An 18,590-nucleotide genomic window follows, 5' to 3' on the forward strand; every position below is an offset into this window, starting at 1 on the left:
TGGTTGTTTCTGCCACTTGTCACTAGCTTCTTCCTCCACAAAACATCACAAAAATGAAGGCCCCAACATGCCCCGACCACAGTTCATTGACTCGTCCCCGAGTTAATCTTTCTTTGGCACCGTTAGTGTTGTTGACGCTTCTGTTGGTGCTACTGTTGGTTCTTCAACTAGTGTTGATCCAAAATCTTTTGCTTATAAATGTGTTAAAGAATTACATGCATAAATTGTAGCTTAACATAGAAAACTTAATGTGCACATGAGAGAAGAGGATAAACACATAAAGCATGAAAGAAGACAACAAGACTTTATAATGGAGTTCGTCTGACCTGGACTACATCTCTGGGCCCTGCTCGATCAATGGGGAGGCTTTCTTTCATTAAATGGCATGAGAAAGAAAAGTACAAGCATCAGTTACAAAAAGGAGTTTTATACCTCCATACTGAAAAATGGTTGAAAAATGCAGAACTCTGATGGAGAAATGGACAACACCATTGTGTTCGCAGCGTCGAGAAGTGCTGAAACCATATAAAATTTGTCAAATTCTGACAAAGTGAAAATTCGGCCCTCCTACAAAATTATGCCTCGAACTGCGTGCACTGCCTCCTCTGCCTGAGCGCACTAAAAAATTGTGTTTAAATAACAACTGGGTGGCGGATTCTTCAAGGAAATGGTTATAGCGCAGTTGGTGGAAGGTCTGGTTAATACGGAGGAGGTCGGGCGGTCAAACCTCGCCTCCTCCTTTTACATATAACAAATTCCTTTTTTAAAATTTCATAAACCAAAAAAAATTTTTAATTAAGGTTTGGTTGGGTCGGGCCTGCCTTGGGCGGCCTACCCACTGTACCTACCTCCTTTTCAACGGTCGCACCCCTCCATTAATGTGATGTTGGTTTTGGGTTGGGTCCGCACCCCAAGGGCCGGCCCACCCATGTTCATTATTTGGTGGCTCCGTGGGAGCAACAGAGGGGCCGGGGTCATGGCCTGTCCCTCCTGTCTTTATGTTGAAAGTTCCATGGCTGGGGGAGGGGCCAGGGGTTGTGGCCTGCCCCTCCTTTGGTTATGTTGTTTGTTTTGGGGTGGCGGGGTTGGTGGCCCGCCACCCCTTTTTTTAATATATTTTGTTATAAAAAAAACAACCCGCGCGTTTTTGAAAATTTGGTTTTGGACCGAAGGAGTCCTTTTAATGAGGCAACAATTTTTCCTGGAATCTGGCTGGAGTTGGCCGGATTCTATCCGCCGGAAAATGTCCAAATTGTGCCTCCATTAATCCTGCCCAGTCATCAAAAGTCAACCCTACTTTGACTACCTCTATCTTCTTCATTCGGACTCGGATTGGAGTGATGTTCGCACCGTTGGAATTAGGGCGACGAGCACTTCGATCTAATGTCAAGTTAATCACCTTTCCACCACTTTGAATTTTGAGCTTTTCCCATGCCACGGTGTCTGAAGATCCACCTGGATCAATCCTCCCCATTGAGGAGCTTTTGGACCGCCAAAAGCTTTATCAGTCAATTGGCAAGTGAGGGAATTGTTCCCTCACTCTTAATTCCCTCACTCTTTCTTTTTCCAGCCATTTTGCCTTGCTAGGGTGCATCCCCTTGAGACCAAGTCGAAGGTATTCCACGTCTCCCCGTCGTGAAGTCTTGGTTCTTCTGTCAAGGATGATGTCTTCAGGTAACTCATTAAGATACTCTCGTGCAAAGTCATCCACTGTAGGAACTTTTCCCACCTCTTCGGTGTCCATAATCAATGGTGGCTCATACAACTTTAAGTTCTCCACATTCACTACGGAGTACATCTGCATATATATCGGAAAATAGAGACGAAAGGCATTGTTTCCAATCTTCCCCAAGATGTTGAATGGACCATACCAAATTGGTCGCAACTTCTTCCTTCTCCCTTCATCCTGTCCTTGCTGATATGGAACCACACTTTGTCGCCTACTTGAAATTGATGGTCGACTCGGTGTTTGTCATGTCGAGCCTTGTACCGAGCTTGACTTTTCTCCAACTGCTCCTGTACTGCTTGGTGAATCAACTGGATCCGCTGGATGAACTACTGCGCTTTGTCCATGTCATTACGTCTACTGGAGTCATCTTCCCTTCCAAAGACCATATCAAAAGGGTCCTTTGGCAGGTATCCAAAACATGTCTCAAATGGTGAACAATGCGTAGAAGAGTGCACTGCTCAATTGTAGGAATGTTGCACATATGGAACATGCTCATCCCACAACTTAGGATGTTTCCCACAATAGTCTCGCAACAAGTGTACCACGATGCGGTTGACGACCTCTATCTGTCCGTCAGTCTGTGGATGAAATATCGTGCTTCTTTTCAACTTGGTGTCCATCATCTTCCACAAGCTGGTCCAAAACTCTCCGAGAAAGCGAGAGTCCCGATCTGACGCAATCGATGTGGGTAGCCCAAAATGGACCCAAACATGCTGAAAGAAAAGATAAGTAGTATACTCTGTAGTGATCGGCTTTTTACAAGGCATTAAAATACATATCTTACTAAAACGGTCAAGGACGACATACAAATAGTCGTGACTTTTTCTAGACAAAGGCAAACCTCCTACAAAATCCATCGACACACTTTCCCATGGATAACTTAGAATAGGGAGTGGTGTGTAGAGCCAAAGTTTTCTATAAGAGAGATTTGAAACAGAACACATCACACAACCCTTTACATAATGAGTCACAATGTTCTTCATATGAGGCCAAAAACAAAATATTTGTACATGACACACAGTTTTTTCAATACAAAAAATACCAAACACAAGGGAGGTGTGGGCCTCCCGGATTACATGTACCCTTTCTCCTGTGGGTATGCATAATTTGCCAAGGTGATACAACAGTTTCCCCTGCAAGTGATAGTTGTCCACCTGTGAACCATGGGTTAGTTTTGCATAAATCTCCTTAAAGTCATCATCATTAGCATATTGTTCAACATAACTTTCAAAAGAGAACGAAGCATTATGCAAAATAACATAAGCAGAAATAGGAGGGCGAGATAGCATATCGGCCACTTTCTTGCTAGTTCCCTTCTTATACTTTATTACCATATGAAACTGTTGAAGAAAACCCATCCACCTGAAATGACGAGAACGTTGCAACTTGGTTTGTGACTGAAGATACTACAAAGGTTGATGATCCATGTGGATGATGGTCTCCTTGCCGATTAGGTAGTGTTTCCACTTTTTCACACTCTGGACCAAGGCATACAATTCCTTGTCATAAGTGGGATAGTTTATCATAGCCTGAGAGAACTTCTCTGAATGGTAACATATCGACTTATTTTGCTGCACCAGTACAGTTCCCATGGCATATCCGCTGGTGTCTATCTCGATCTCAAATAACTGTTTGAGATCTGGTAAGGCCAAGACCGGTGCGGTGCTGATCTTTTCTTTCAATGTTTCGAAGGACTTCTGTTGCTTCCTCCCCATTGAAAGACTTGCTTTACACTTGTCAATGCGTGTAAAGGTGCTGCAATAATAGAGAAATTGGCAATAAAACTTCTCCAATACTATACTGCACCCAAAAAGCTGCGAACCTCGGGTACACTAGTAGGCTTAGGCAAATTTACAATTGCTTCAACTTTAGAAGGATCAATTTTTAACTGACCATGACTATTGATATGACCTAGGTAAACCAAAGAGGTTTTCCCAAACTCACACTTTGACAATTTTACATAGAGTTTTTCGTTTTTCAATACATCAAACACTTTCTTCACATGACATACATGTTCATTCCAACTTTTACTAAAGACAAGGATATCATATAGATATACAAGAACAAATTCATCAATGAAAGGCCTAAAGAGATCATTCATGACCCTCATGAAAGTCGTTGGAGCATTGCAAAGTCCAAATGGCATCACTATCCATTCACACAACCCCTGTTTGGTCTTGAAGGTGGCTTTCCACACATTCTGCTCTGCAATTCAAACCTGGTGATAACCACTACGCAAATCCAATTTGGTGAAATAGATAGCATTCTTTAACTGATCTAATAAGTCATCAATGTGGGGAAGAGGGTAACAATTTTTCACCATGATTTTGTTTAGTGCACGATAATCCATGCACATCCTCCATGTGCCATCTTTCTTCGACACCAAGACAATCGGTGAGCCGCATGGAGAAGTAGTCGGTTTGATGACCCCTTGGTTCAATAGTTCTTGCACCTATTTTTTGATCTCCTCCATCTCAATGGTCGACATCCTGTACATGCCAATATTCGATAAAGGAGCGTCATGCTGCAAATGGATCTCATGTTGGATTTCCCTCTTCGGAGGTAATCCCCTTGGTTCCTGAAACATCTCATCATAGTTAGAAATTAATTCACATAATTCCTTTTTATGCACATGATCACAACCCTGGAAAGCATCGGATAATTCTGCATTTTTTCCCCTTACAATCATAAGAATGCAACCCTTATTGGAATTCACCAACCTCTTCATTTGTCCTGCACTTACAAGGCTGGCATTGATTTTAGTTTGATGAGCCCTTACAATATATTCTACCCCATCTTTTGTGATTTGGTATTTGTTTTCATGACGGAAGAAGATTGCCTTTCTCTCATATAGATATGGACTCCCTAACACCATGCCACAAATGTCCAATGGTATCACATCAATTTCTTGATCTGTAAGATAGTCTTTTAAATTAAGTAATATGTAGGTCCTAGGAAGAGGTTAAGATCAAGACGAAATCTGCTACAAGAATCAGAACCTAGGGCTAAAACAATGCTTACCTTTCAATCTATATTTATGTTGACTTGCTTTTGATATCAATGTGAGACGCTTCTTTGACCTTTTCAATTTCACCATTGTTTGCTATTCACATCAGTTTATAGATTTAATTCTTCATACATGTAGAGCATTTGATATCAATGTGAGACTCTTCTTTGACCTTTCCAATTTCACCATTGTTTGTTGTTCACATCATTTTATAGATTTAATTCTTCATACATGTAGAGTGTGTAGCAGTTTGGTTTGTTATTTTAAGAATGCAATTTTATAGGGAGCCTGAACTTAAGGAGATGGTGTGGCACTTGAAAATGGTAATAAAATGACATGTTGTTATGGTACTTCAACCAGGTCTTATTCCTTACAACTTGTAATTTTTTTACCCACGACAAAAAATAACCCAAGTCTAGTTTAGATTTATTAAAATTTTGTCTGAGTTAAGTCAGAGCTAAAATAAATTGTGTCAAGTAGTGAGTTCTATCCATTTGAAGATGCAATGGAAGTATCCATTAGATGGTACAAAAATATGACTTTTTTTGCACTTCGTTTTCCTTAGTGGTAATGAAATCAACGAAGTAATCAAGTTTGAAGAAGGCTAAGATATTAAGTGTTAGCTAAACTGACTTTGGGTACTATTTTGCAAATTTCACTTGTCATCAACTGCTGGAGGAAAATGAATCCTAGAAGAAGATTGATGAGGTATGTATTTTTGGTAGTTTATAACTTCATATGGCACATATTCTCCAAGCATGAGTAAGGAGAATGATAAGCTACAAATCACATATCCTGAAATATGCAAGCAATGCAAGTTTTTATGCTTGGGAACTTCTGGTACTATTTTCCATGCAACTGACATCCTTTAAAGTGTTGTTGACCAATTATGTCATCCAATTGAAAGGAGTCTATAATACCGTGAATTTGCTGAGTACATTGAATAAGGATTGACAAGGGGCATCCCTCTCTGCCGCTCATACTAACTATTTATTGGCTTGAGCTCTTATGTTAGGAAATCTCAATCCCCTTTGATCATTTGGCAAGATGCAAATATTCCAATCCACTCGAGGAACTCAAGGACCTTGGCTAGTATTTTATAGGTTGCTTGAGAAGGGAGAGGACAAGAACAATTCTAGGGACTTTCTCTAGTATTTTACAGGTTATTTGAGAAGAGAAAAGATGAGGAATACTAAATGTTCCCATTGCATGTACTCTATTATTGACTGCAACCTTACCCAGCAAACAAAATATCGAGCTACCTCAGAGCTTGAAGTATTTATTCAACTGGGCCATTATCCACTTCCTATGATCAACAAGAGAGAGTTATGTACAAAAAGGGATGCCCAAATAATGAATGATCCCTCCATAATTTATATTATTTTGTTTATGATTCAACCAATCTAGCGGTTTGTCTTGAACAATAAGGAAAATATTTGTTTCATCCTCACCAAAAGCCACTCTTAACAACTTTTTCTATGTGTCAAGGAAAATACTAGTATCTTACAAATAATGCTCAGTCAATTCAGCGGTTAAAGCCAAGTCATCTGCGGAATGAACATTGATAAGTTGGTTTCCGTTAGGGAAATAAATTCCTTTTGATTTTCCCTAGTAGCCTCCAATAACTAACCTAGAGCATCCACTGTAATCACATACAAATAAGGAACAGAGGGAAACCTACCTGAATAAGCTGCTATGAGTATTCTGAACGATTAAGGTTGTATAGTTTTACTTTCAAGAGGAAAATATATGAAAGTTTAAATCCAAATTTCATGTCACAAGTAAACTCGCTTTGTGAGATAAAATCACAGATAGCTAGCTTCAAAAGGCACTTCAGCCTCAAAGACCATATAGATGGTTTCTGGCTCACCACCAACCATTCAGCCACAAAGGCAAGCTGGCCACAAAGACACTTCAGTCACAAAGACTATATAGATGGTTTCTGGCTCACCACCAACCCTCACATTCAGTGACAAAAGATGGTTTCAGGCTAACCATAAACCATTACAAAGTGGTTTTAAGATCACCACGAACTTTCAGATGCCCTTAAAAATCTTACATCTGATTCCACATTTTGGAGTTTCAGAGTACATACAATGACTATTACAATAACATGCTAGGGAGTCTATTCCACAAACCAAAACATCTACTTTGTTGTCCACCATAAACATTGTTGCTGCTCCTTTACCTCATCTATGAGGGGTCCACTGATAAAGAAACCAGAACATAGGCACTCACAGCCACACGAAGAGAACACAATTTTCCCTTCAAAAACAATAATCCAGGACTCCATGGTCCTATTCTCTGTCGCATTATTACACAAATGCGATCATTATGCAGCTCCAACCACTATTGTTTGATGCCATTTTCATTGTCATGTCATCATCGTATCTGGTAGTAGAACATTCCTGCAAATAAATTTGTCTATTGTTGGGATGGAAAATTCCAACATAGATTTATACTCGTGACAATAGTTTGCCAAGCTAAATGTCACAATAAATAAATTAATTTTTTCAACCAGATTTACTTTACTCACATGACCATTCTTAAAACAATATACAACATGACATCATGTCAGTACTTATTATCTGCACCAACATTTTAAAATCAGCATCAAAGCAAACAGCAAAAGCTATCCAATTTTCCCCCATCAGCGACAACAACATCACCAACAAACAGGAATATATGAACCAGATCATCATCACAGCAACATTCGGTTTCCCCGGCCCCACATGCGCTTAGGTGCCATTCTTGTCTAGCACTGTAAGATGAGTACTTGACATAACAACACATTCAAGATTCAACAGGTGCAAGAATAAGGGCTACCACAACTAGTTTATTGTTCCAACATCGAAGTAGATGAATCCCGAATTGGGAATATCGACACGGATGCCCTTAACGGGGTACCAGAGGAAGAGCTCCTGCTGTTCCACACCAGCAACGCCAGCCAGCTGCCCGTAGCTAAGATTCCCTCTTATCATTCTGTGACCATCGCTTCAATTCTGTGACCATCACTCAGGTCACGCAGATTCTGAAGCTGAGCAGCTGATTAATTTCAGCCACTAAAATTCTCAATGGAAGAAGACCCACTGACCAAGGATTCGATCCCATCATCCGAAACTGGACAACCCTTGATTCACAGCTTCTTCAAAGAAAGACATTTCACAGCGATACAAGAGATCTCTGTATCCCCGATCGTCTCACTGCCACAGAGAGCCAATCTCTCCAAGACCTGGCAATTGGAAGCCAGAGGACTCAGACTCGTTGCAGTCAGATTCAAGCCAGTCAACACCAACTCCTACAAATTTCGACACTTTTTTTCACGGCAATAAGCCCCTCATGGCCTATCTGATTAGTTTTTCCATCCATCTATATGCAACTTCCTTAGATTTTTGCAGTTGTTAGCGATCACCGCAAGCCCGATGTTCGTGCACTCTGGAGTCTTCACCAAATGCAAGATCTCCAATCCTGCGCACCTCGAAATGGCCATCAGGCCCCGATCGCTTACCTGCAACCTCTCGAGATGCATCTCAACCAATCCACAGAATCCTGAAACAAATGCAAACAAATGACAGACCGATTCTCCTTCATCGTCTGCCTATGGACACAAAAGGCCTCCGCTTGCCAGGCAGCATGGCAACCTCCACGACGATCTTAACCAGGAGAGCAACTAAGCTCAGAGTTGACTTCAGCAACTTCCCCAGAAATTGGCGAGAATACATCACTGGTTGCTTTCACACTTTCTACAGCACCAAGAGTACCCCCTTTTGAAACAGTAGCTCCAACATCTGGTAGTTCAACAAACACAACATCTCCCAGATGATCCTGAGCATGGTCAGTTATTCCGATAACAGCAAGAGGGCCATCAACTTTGACCCACTCATGTGAATCAGTATATTTCAAGTCCTTCACAACAGAAGCGAAACCCCGGGAGTAAGAGAAAGGAAATCTAAAAGGCGGTCGAGAATCGACGCAGGTGCTTCTCATCCTGAGAAGAGATGCAGCAGCTCGTGAAGCCCGCCATGCCACCCTCGATGCCATGATCTCCCCTGATCTTCACCTCTGTTAAAACCAGCAGCTTCCTCGTCCATAGAATTTATAGATTTCCTCCGCTGGCTAAGCCGCGAGATCCAACACCAGACTTGGCCGTCACTCCTCCATCGTCGAAGGACCTCCGGCTTCCATCAACGGACCTACGAGAGCTAACAGAAGAATTGTCGTCGCCCCGCGGTGATTCCAATAGGGAGCCGAGCGGATTCGAACCGGAGATGTCCTCTGGATTCCCAATGTCGACTGAAGGGTACCGCCGCGGGACTGGCCGGACGCTACCATGGAGATGACCTTGACCAGATGATTTGTGCCTCAAATTTCCTCTTCTGCTAAAATGATGCGCTCTGCCCATTGCAGCAGCTGCCAAATGCTGCATAATTCGTTCCTCAAAATCAGAGTCATCGGTATAAGCCGGAACATGGTGGAATTCAATTTCATCAACAGAATTTCGAGCAAACATCGGAGTGTTCGGAGACCGGCTTAATCTAAAGCTCCTCTCTTGCTCCACTGCTGCAAGCAACTCTTGACTTGCAAGATCCTTCAAGATGAGGGTTTGCAAGCACATAGGACATTCCTTACTTCTTTGAGACCATTCAAGTATGCACTGCAAATGGTACTCATGTTTACAGCTAGTGACCATAGCCAGATCATCATCCGTGAAGGGCTCAAGACAGATGCTGCAAGCATCATCACAAGGGTCCTGCACACCTCCTTCCACAAAAGCTGCCGCCGATGTCAAATATGACCGCCCGCAGGCTACCACAGATCCGTCACAACAGGAACACATGATTTGTTTCACAGATCAACAAGAGATCCAGAACTCTGACCTTGCCACTCAATCCATTTATACCACTTCTTTGCATCGATTTTTGCGTCAGAGAAGCTCGCCAAATCGAGCATCATCTTCCAGAATTGAAATGTAAACCTGCCTCGGCACTCGGGTAACACTTGCACTCAACTTCGTCAAACCTGCAGCATCCTGCAGGGTCTCATATGCAGCTTCCATACGCTGTTTGATTGTATCCACTCTTGCAAGTGCTGCTACAGATTCCGCTGATGAACCTTCTGCCTTTTTGAGCTTCTGAAGGATCCCGAAGACGGCAGATCGAAGAGTAACGGCATCGTCTCTGGCCCAAATAACATCTCGAGAAGCACGGGGGACACGAAGCAATGCAGCAGCACTCTGCTCGTCTAATGCAGAGGCAATTTCTTCCGACATGACCTGCAATTTCATCTCCAGAGAGCCCCAGGTGTTTCTCTACGGGATCTTCCGGATGCCGAGCCTTGCAAGCCCCATTTATCCACTTCTCCTTGTCAAGCTTCGGCGCGTCGGGGCTGCTCTTGACAGAGGGAGGGTAGATCACATAAAAAGAAGCGGGGCAACGATCAGGGATACCAGACCGGGCACCAGCGCAGCAACCGCCCAATCCGTCCACCCCCAATTCGTCCACCCGATGGTCTGCCCTCCAATAGATTCACCCCACAGCAGCTCCCTTCGACTTTCAATGGCGGCGTCCTGCGGCCTCCTCCACCGCAGTCCCAACGCCCTTCACATTGGCTGCAGACTCAAACAACATTGTCAACCATTGGATCTCAGCGTCCTGGCAGACCGCTCCACTCAAGCACTCAGGCCGCTCCAGCACTTGAACAGATCACAAAAAATAATTGATGGACAAACAACATATATTAAACTCTTTATTTTCCCTCAGCCCAGGAGGGGCCGGCCCTCAGAGGCTCTGATACCAAGATAAAATTACAGATAGTCAATATATTCTATTAATTACTGAATGAGGAAATTACACACATATTTATACAATCAATAGTTTTAAGATAGGAATGCTATCTTAGACGTACAGTAGTGTGGTTGAGAGATTCTCTCAACCACACACTAAACTAGGAGAAACTATATTATAGCTTATTCCTATTATGTAGGAACAAACTCCTCAATTAGAAAATTACAACTATAGACAAGTAGGAGTTAATTATTTCCAACTTTGTGTGTGAAGGATACAAGGAGGATCATACTTCTATCAGAACAATTATAATCTTTGAAGTAGGTTTGACCTTTTTTATCTATATGGCAGGATTGTTGGATCTGGTTTCAAGATATTCAACTGAGCTAACCTGGAAAGATTCAAAAAGGCACAAACAATAGAACCATTTTCAGTCAGTGTCAACTCATTTTCAAAGTCCAATTTGGAATAACAACAACAATCTCGGCCTTTTCAATCACAGGTTGCTCAAACACAGTTACAACACCAGCAACATCAGGGAGTGTCAATGACTCTAGCTCCTGAACCTACTCTAGCATCGACAGTGGCGCATCAAGCCACTAGAATAGGGGGTGGGCATTCAAATTGGCAACCACCAGACTGGGTTGTGGAGCTTAAACTAGTTGTCTTTCATTTAGAGTTTGTGAAGGATGGCGAAGTATTAAGTCATATCAATTTGGATAAGCAGAGACACATATTTTGGAGACAGGTTATTACTTGTGATTTTACGTTGGACCATCCATTCGTCTCTTGACAACATGTTGTTGTTGTGCCACATAGAAATGGAAAGTTTGCATCTTCCACCAAAGAAGATTACTTGGTAGCTACCTAAAATTTAATTGAGTCTATCTGACGATCGAAATTGCAACTCACTAAGAAGGAACAATGTGGTTTTTGTGTAAGGCCCAGTTTGGTCAGAATCAACTGTTGGACTATCCATTGTACACCTTCGTAGTGGATTGGTTACTAGCCCAATATAATATTTTGTCCCAAGAAATTTTACTCTAAGTTTCAAGCATGTTGTGCTTATTCCAAGTGGGTTTGCATAGTTTCTATCGTAGACTCTTGTGGCCCTCATTATGGCACCAGGGTGCTCTAAAAGTGCTTCCTTTGGTTTGCGGTTTACCTTTGGATTGCCTAGCCTGAGTTAAAATGTGTACTTTGCTGTTTCTCTTTGTGAATGCTTATTAATTGGATATTCCCTTTAGTATATGTATTTTCTTCATTCTCCTGTAGTGCATCTTTTTCGATTCATGGGATGGGCCACCTGTTTCTTTGTTCTCTCATGTAATTTTGAGCCATGCAGTTAATACATCCCATATTTCTTCTACTTAGAAAATATGTGGGTTTGCTGCAATCTTAAATTTGTATCGAAGCATTGCTTATATGTGCAACATCTATGTCATTGATCTGGGCTCAGTGCATGGCACTTTTGTTGCAAATGAGCATGTGACAAAGGATAACCTTGTAGAACTTGAACTAGGGAAGTCTTCGCATTTTGTTTCATCATCCAGAGGTTATATCTTGAGAAAAAATATAGCCGCCATTTTGGCTATGCAACGATTGCATCCACAATTCACCCTTTCAGATCCTCCAGATCCTTAGATGAGGACACAGTTGTGGCATATAATACTATCCTGAACCGCTTTGGGGAATGCAGAATAGACTTGGTACAAAGACCTTTAAGGATTCAGGGGCACTTTTTGCAACTAGTAAAGATGAGTAGTCCCAAGTTGAAAGGGATGCCAAGAGACCACAGAAAGAAATATTTACTTTTAGGGATCAACATGGTGGAGAGTTAGTGGAGGTAGTTGGAATATCAGATGGTGCAAATGTTAGCACTAACCCTGGGCCCATCGGGGTAAAGGAAGGTAGTCTTGTTGGAAAATACGAGTCTCTTGTGCAGGTTATAGTGATAAGGTAGTCTTGTTAGAAAATACGAGTGTCTTGTGCAAGTTATAGTGATACCTAAAAGCCAAGACCGGGTTATGCCAAAGGAAGAGAGTGATGCACCAAAAGGGGTCACTCAAAAGCTACAACAATATTTGAACAAAGTCAAGTCCCCAGTGGAAGATGGTTTCTATGGAGATATTTATGGGGATTCCTTCGCTGGTCAGGTTGGTGCCTCATGGGAAAACGTGCCAAAACAAAACAATGGTATTTCAGAGCAAGCTACTTCAATGTGACAATAGAAGTTCCTGCCAATGGCATGACTAAGATCGACCAAAAAAGCTCTGTAAGAAATAGTATGACGAAATTCCAGTTCAAAATCTAATGCACTCTTCGATGATGATGATCTGTTTGGAGACTCGATGGAGGATGACGCTTCAAAATGAGTCTAGTTCTTTTACTTTTATTGAAGTATAATTAACAATTTCAGCGAATTTGAGGTCAGAATTCCACTTGTTGCAAAATGATTGTATTTTTTGTATAACCCAACATTATTCAGAATGCAGATAAATTTTACAGTGGGTTTATTTTTTATGCTTGAATAGCATGTGATTTTTGCAGCAGGCGTTTCTTCAACACAAAGGCTCAACAAAGCTCTCTGTTTTCATTGATGTTTCCATTTTAAAGAAGTCCTATGTGATCAACTCGTATGTAAGGAAGGACACTATGTCGATTTCCTATGTTTAAATATTCACTGAACTGATTTATTGTGGAGCATGTGGGGTTTATTCGGGTCAATGTCGTATAATAAAATTCCCATAAAGAAGGATAGTACAGGTTACCTAGCTCTATGTAACAATTACTTCTTGTCTATTTTTTTTTCTTAATAAATTTAAAGCGATCGAGTTAGTTACAAAATAATATTGCATAAAAATGGCCCAGGTTTTTAGGATTAAACCTGCTATATTTAAGCTTTAGAAAATATTAAGTGCGAGTCCGATCATTGATAAAATTGAAACAAGAAATCATGAGAGGAACAATTATGGAATATTTCTTCAACTTAATCACAGTCATCATGGAATATCAAGGTGCAATATAACATCACTCGCTCTGTTTCAAGTGGATTTGACCAAAAATTGTAATGCCTGTATTTTGGGTCGTCCAAGTTGTCAGCAATCCCATAAGTAAAATGGCCATCCACACGTTGCATCATATTTGGTGCAACAAACCAAAGTAAATCAAGAATAGTTCCTGTCATGTATACTTTATGGTCAGCAACTGCTTGCACACTCTCCCAGCTCATCTCATGACATTTTATCCAAACTTCTCCACAAGGTATGTTATGTTGGGCAAGGTTATTACTTTTAGAAACTACCCTGTAGTAAGCCATATTTAGTTTAGATGACAGCTATTCTGCTGCCATCTTACCAAATGAAAGTATCCTTCCATAATGGACCCCGACCTTTTCTTCAAAATCTGGGTCATTTGTACATTTATTGCTTGAAATATGCTCTTTGCATATAGGTGTTCTATTGTGTTTGTGTTTCTTTGAGAGGCAATCATGTCCTTTCTCAGGTGACCAATCAAGATCACCCCAAATTATTTCTCCTCCGTTAGGTAACAGTGACATGGTTGAACCCCAAGTGTGACTCGTGCACATCATATGCTGCAAAGTCTGTACTCAAAAGATCTCATTGTCTAAGACAGTAGGGGTAATGGCTCTAGCAAAAGCAACATCCTTGGCTTCAACTGAAAAATGTCGTGTAAAAGCCTTTGGTACACCAAGAAATGGTGGTCCAAAATTCATTATTGGTTTTATATGTTTAGAACATCAATCTGGGCCTCCAGCACCACCCATTGGGGCAGGTGCTTCCACCCATCTCATGAAATGTAGAAAATAAAGGACTCCCATTGAATGTGGTATAGCAACAACTTTTCTACAATTATTGGTTTTGACCATAAGCTCTATTGTACTCTTCAACCTGCTAAATGTTTGGTCCCGTACCTCTGTATTTTAAAAAGAAAGTATCCAATCATAGGCAGCCATGTGCATGTTTTTATCCTCATATCCAATCTGTGTCATGTTCACAATCAGCACTGCCCATACAGAGTATCTCAGTGCAAAGTAATCTACTGAAACAAGCCCTGAAACTGGCTTGACTCTAACCCCAGAGGGATCTAATCCCATTTCATTATCCAAAGACGTGTTCTAAGTTTCTAACCAGCAAAGTGGCCTCCTATAAACTTCACCAAAAGTACCACCCCAAAGCCTCTTCCAAACTAGTCCCTCTGAACAAGGCCTACTCTCCCGCAGCTAAAGCCCTCCTATGACAATTCGTGGGAAAAAAACTATGGGATGTTTTTCCTTCATGCCTTCCTTCTTCAACTTAATTCCAGGTGGTCCAACATAAGTCCCAGTTATATACTTTGACAACGATGAAGGCAATGCATTGTAGATCACCAACAAAAGCGACCATGTAGAGAAAATATATCCTACGGTCTAACAACATGAATCTACACATCCCCATTTTTTCTGGTCCTTAGTTTTAAGTTTTAACAGGCAGGGGCCCTTAGTTTTAACAGGCAGTGGCCCTTAGTTTTAACAGGCAGTACGACCTCAATCACTCCCTTTTTTGTCCCAATTTTCTGTTGGTTATAGTTAATCGCCATTGTTAGATTTAGCCGAGCAACATCAGGATAATAAATTACAGTTAACCACCATTTTTAGATTTAGCCAAGCAACATCATGATAATAAATTCGCCCTTGATTCACACCATTTTATGAGCAAGGCTGGGTGATATTTCATTCAGATGGCAATGAGCTTCCTTGTTATCTAATTTCTTACTAGAAATTAGATAATATATAACATGGGGCTTTAAAACATATATAACAGAGTAATTTGATTGGGTTTATAATATATATACACACACAATGGACTAGTTCCTGTATTTGTATTAATCACAAATATTTGTATATTAGTAAAATAATTCATATTTTTATTTTTCCTCATTTTTTTTCATAATATTTCTTTTTATATAGATACCTTGTATTTTTTTGGCTTGATCTCTTTCTCATTACAATGTTTATTTTGTTTATTTTTTAATGGAGATAACAATTTTTTTTTAAGGATGCTAGCTCAATGGAAGAGCACATACTTTGTTTTTTCAGGTTTTTTTTGTTTCTCTGAGTAATTTATTTTTATGAAGAAACAAGAAGATTCATACTATATATCTTGTTTCTAACGAGAATTTTTTCAGTGTCTCAAGTTCAGACAATAACTAAGAGTAAAGACATATGGTTTTTATAGTTTAATCTCATTTATTGTCTCTATAGAGACAATATATCACCATTCATATAGTCTCTTAAAAAACAAAAATGAATTGTCTCTTAAGACAATAATAATTGTGTCCTATATTGTCTTGATAGAAACAATTTTTTAAAACAATAATTTTTTTACACAGAATTAAAACAATATTTGAAATAATTTACAATTTTTTGTTAACTCCCATTAAAACAATTTTAAAAAATTGTAATCCTCCTCTATAAAAATATAAGATGATATCATGCTACTCATATGCACATTAACACATTTACATCTACTTACCCGGTGACTCCATAATTTTTTCAATTGCGTCCCGGTTACTTCCAAAACTCTTAAAAGCTTCAATGGTACCCACGAGGGCACGGCACGGCAAGGACACTCATTCCAGCGGAGCCAGAAGAGTCGTTCTGGAAACACCGCTTTCCGCAATATCCGTTCTACATTGTCACCTTCGCTCTCAACCACAGACAGTCCCTCCAGAAGCAAACGCCTCAGCACAGGCCTACCCACATTCCGAGCTTCCCCAACATGGGTGGACGGATGACGAGTTGTCGTAATTCCATACACAATCTGTTTTTTTTTTTTTCAAACAATGAAGATTAATAAGATAGTGCGTCACAACTTTGAAATTTGAATAAAATATCTGGAAAATTAATTGGACAAAGATACGACGAAGGCCTAGATAATTGAAACACTTACTTCCCTATTTGCTATCGCATCTGTAATACTCTCAACGCGAAGCGGCGAACGCCCATGTTCTCGATCTTCGCTCATAACATCTCGCGCCAAATCCCTCATCTGGTCATGCATTCTTATCTTATTTTCACCGTCCACTTCCACCATACACCTGATTTGAAGGATTCGAAACCCCCGTATACCATTCCAGCCTTTTCCGTTCCATGTTCTTATGGCCGAATCCCTGTTTTTCCCTATAAAAAAGTAGGCGATATCCAAAAATATTTGCTGCTCCTCAACAGAGAGTTTGTCATAAACTATTTGAGGGCTAAACCTGTTAAACCTGTTATCTAAAAATGTATAAAGGCCAAAAGCAGAGGACATTCGTGGTGACGAGCTCCATACTTTGTAGTGCTCTAGGGGGGTATTTGTTTTCCCCAAATCAAAACACGCCCCCAACACTTTCAATGGTAAAGGCAATCCATAGCATGCCTTTAAAACCCTATCTACATCACTTACTAATTCTGGTGGTGGATGTGGCTGGAAGAAGGCATGCCAGCAAAAAAGCGCTTGGGAATATTCTCGATTTAGTGGCTCTACCTGATAAATTGATGACTCTGCTATTCCTGCACGAATAAGCAGATGCTTGCGAGGAGAAGTTACCAAAATCAAACTCTTGGGGTGAAGGACAGACTTAATTGGCAGGAATGCATCGAGTTGATCCAAATCATGAACATTATCTAATACGATTAGAGCGTGACAAGACCAGAGATTCTTTTTGAGTATCCCTACACCTTCTTCACATTCCCCTATTTTGATATCATCTATCTGTCTCAAGTCCTTAATAAGCTGAGTCTGCAAAGAATTTAGAGACATTCTTTCTGCACTTTCTTTCACATCATATAGAAAGGAGGTTCCATCGTAATCTGAACTCTTAAGGTTCAAATATGCATTAGCCACCGTAGTTTTTCCAACTCCGCTCCTACCTACAATCCCCACGATGCTGGCTGCCTCCACACGTCCCTTGTGCTGTGATCGCACAAGCTCTTCAAATTCCTCAATTTTTTGACCCAAACCAGTTTGATATTTTGCTGCATCCAACCGTGTTTTTGGAACCGCTTTCAGCAGACTTTGGACAACTTTATTCAATAGGTCATCTTCACTGCATATTAAAAATTCAGAAAGTAAAATCAGTATTGAGAAAACCTTAGCTAAGTTTCCATATATAACAGGGATTGGCAAATAGAGAGATTCTCACCTATCACACGCCTCCAGCTCGAAGCCGCTTATACCTGCAACATGATTAAGCGCGTCTCTCCAACTCTGAATAGTTTGCTGATTTACTTCGTGGCTGCGCAGGCCATCAGCATACCCGCCATATTTGTCTTTGCCCGTCCAGCGGAGCTCAGATGGCTTTACGTTGTAAAATACAGGAAGAATGGTAACCCCTGAATTCGCTATGATGACAAGCTCATCGAGGCACCGTTTCGATTGCGCATAGTTGGGAGAGAAGATGGCTATATGGACACAAGCGTCTCGAATAGCAGTTTGTGTTTCAGTAGAAGGGCCGAATCCACTGCTCTGCACCATTAACGTGTTAAGAAATGCTCTTAATCCGCAACAGAAAAGGTCGTAACAGAACTTTCGGACGAAGGAATACTCCACGTCTTGGCCGCAAAAGTTTATAAACACTTCGTAGGAGACGGAAGGAGAAGCAGAACAATTTTGATGGGGAACGGTTGTTAGGTGTGCCATTGTCATTGTCATCACTGGAGTTTGGATGGATTTAGATTCACAGAAAGGAAGTTTGGATGGATTTGGATTCACAGAAATGAAGTTTCTGTGCGCAAATATAAGCAGGCAAGTCAGGTAAAATTGCAGCTAATGTGTCGCTTTTAAATTGGAATAGTCTATAATGCGACTTTTTGGAAATGGATTTGACGTGGCCATGGATTTGGCGTGGCAAAGATTAAAGATTCTACACCTGTGGCGCCCGTCGGAAAATAACCCTTTCCGACTGATGTGTTGGTCGACTACTCCGTCTCTCTGTGCGCAAATATAACCAGGCAAGTCAGGTAAAATATAATGCGACATTAGTGTGGAGGTATAGAATTTAAAACTCTCGGGTTTTGCAACTGAGGAAT

At 40.8% G+C, this 18,590-nt stretch overlaps 1 protein-coding gene and 3 pseudogenes across 1 annotated transcript in view; 1 reads left to right on the plus strand and 3 right to left on the minus strand.

Moving 5' to 3' along the window:
• LOC149198691 (uncharacterized) overlaps positions 1-18,130 on the minus strand; it is a 42,544-nt gene extending 24,414 nt beyond the window's left edge. The window contains exons 1-3 of the mRNA XM_089400339.1: positions 17,705-18,130; positions 16,471-17,608; positions 16,054-16,341 (exon numbers count right to left, since the gene is read on the minus strand). Of these exons, the coding sequence (XP_089256465.1) occupies positions 16,054-16,341; positions 16,471-17,608; positions 17,705-18,036 (1,758 nt within the window). The 5' untranslated portion in view covers positions 18,037-18,130. The remainder of the gene's footprint in view (positions 1-16,053; positions 16,342-16,470; positions 17,609-17,704) is intronic.
• LOC149198692 (glycine cleavage system H protein 2, mitochondrial pseudogene) lies at positions 8,371-8,777 on the minus strand (annotated as a pseudogene).
• LOC149198693 (E3 ubiquitin-protein ligase RHF2A pseudogene) lies at positions 8,634-9,588 on the minus strand (annotated as a pseudogene).
• LOC149198694 (protein phosphatase 1 regulatory inhibitor subunit PPP1R8 homolog pseudogene) lies at positions 11,067-12,744 on the plus strand (annotated as a pseudogene).
• Positions 18,131-18,590: the final 460 nt, after the last annotated feature.

Source organism: Pinus tabuliformis, chromosome 2_1 (genome assembly GCF_031772625.1).
Source record: "Pinus tabuliformis cultivar Carrire ecotype Pingquan chromosome 2_1, CPIR1, whole genome shotgun sequence".
Lineage (NCBI taxonomy): Eukaryota > Viridiplantae > Streptophyta > Pinopsida > Pinales > Pinaceae > Pinus > Pinus tabuliformis.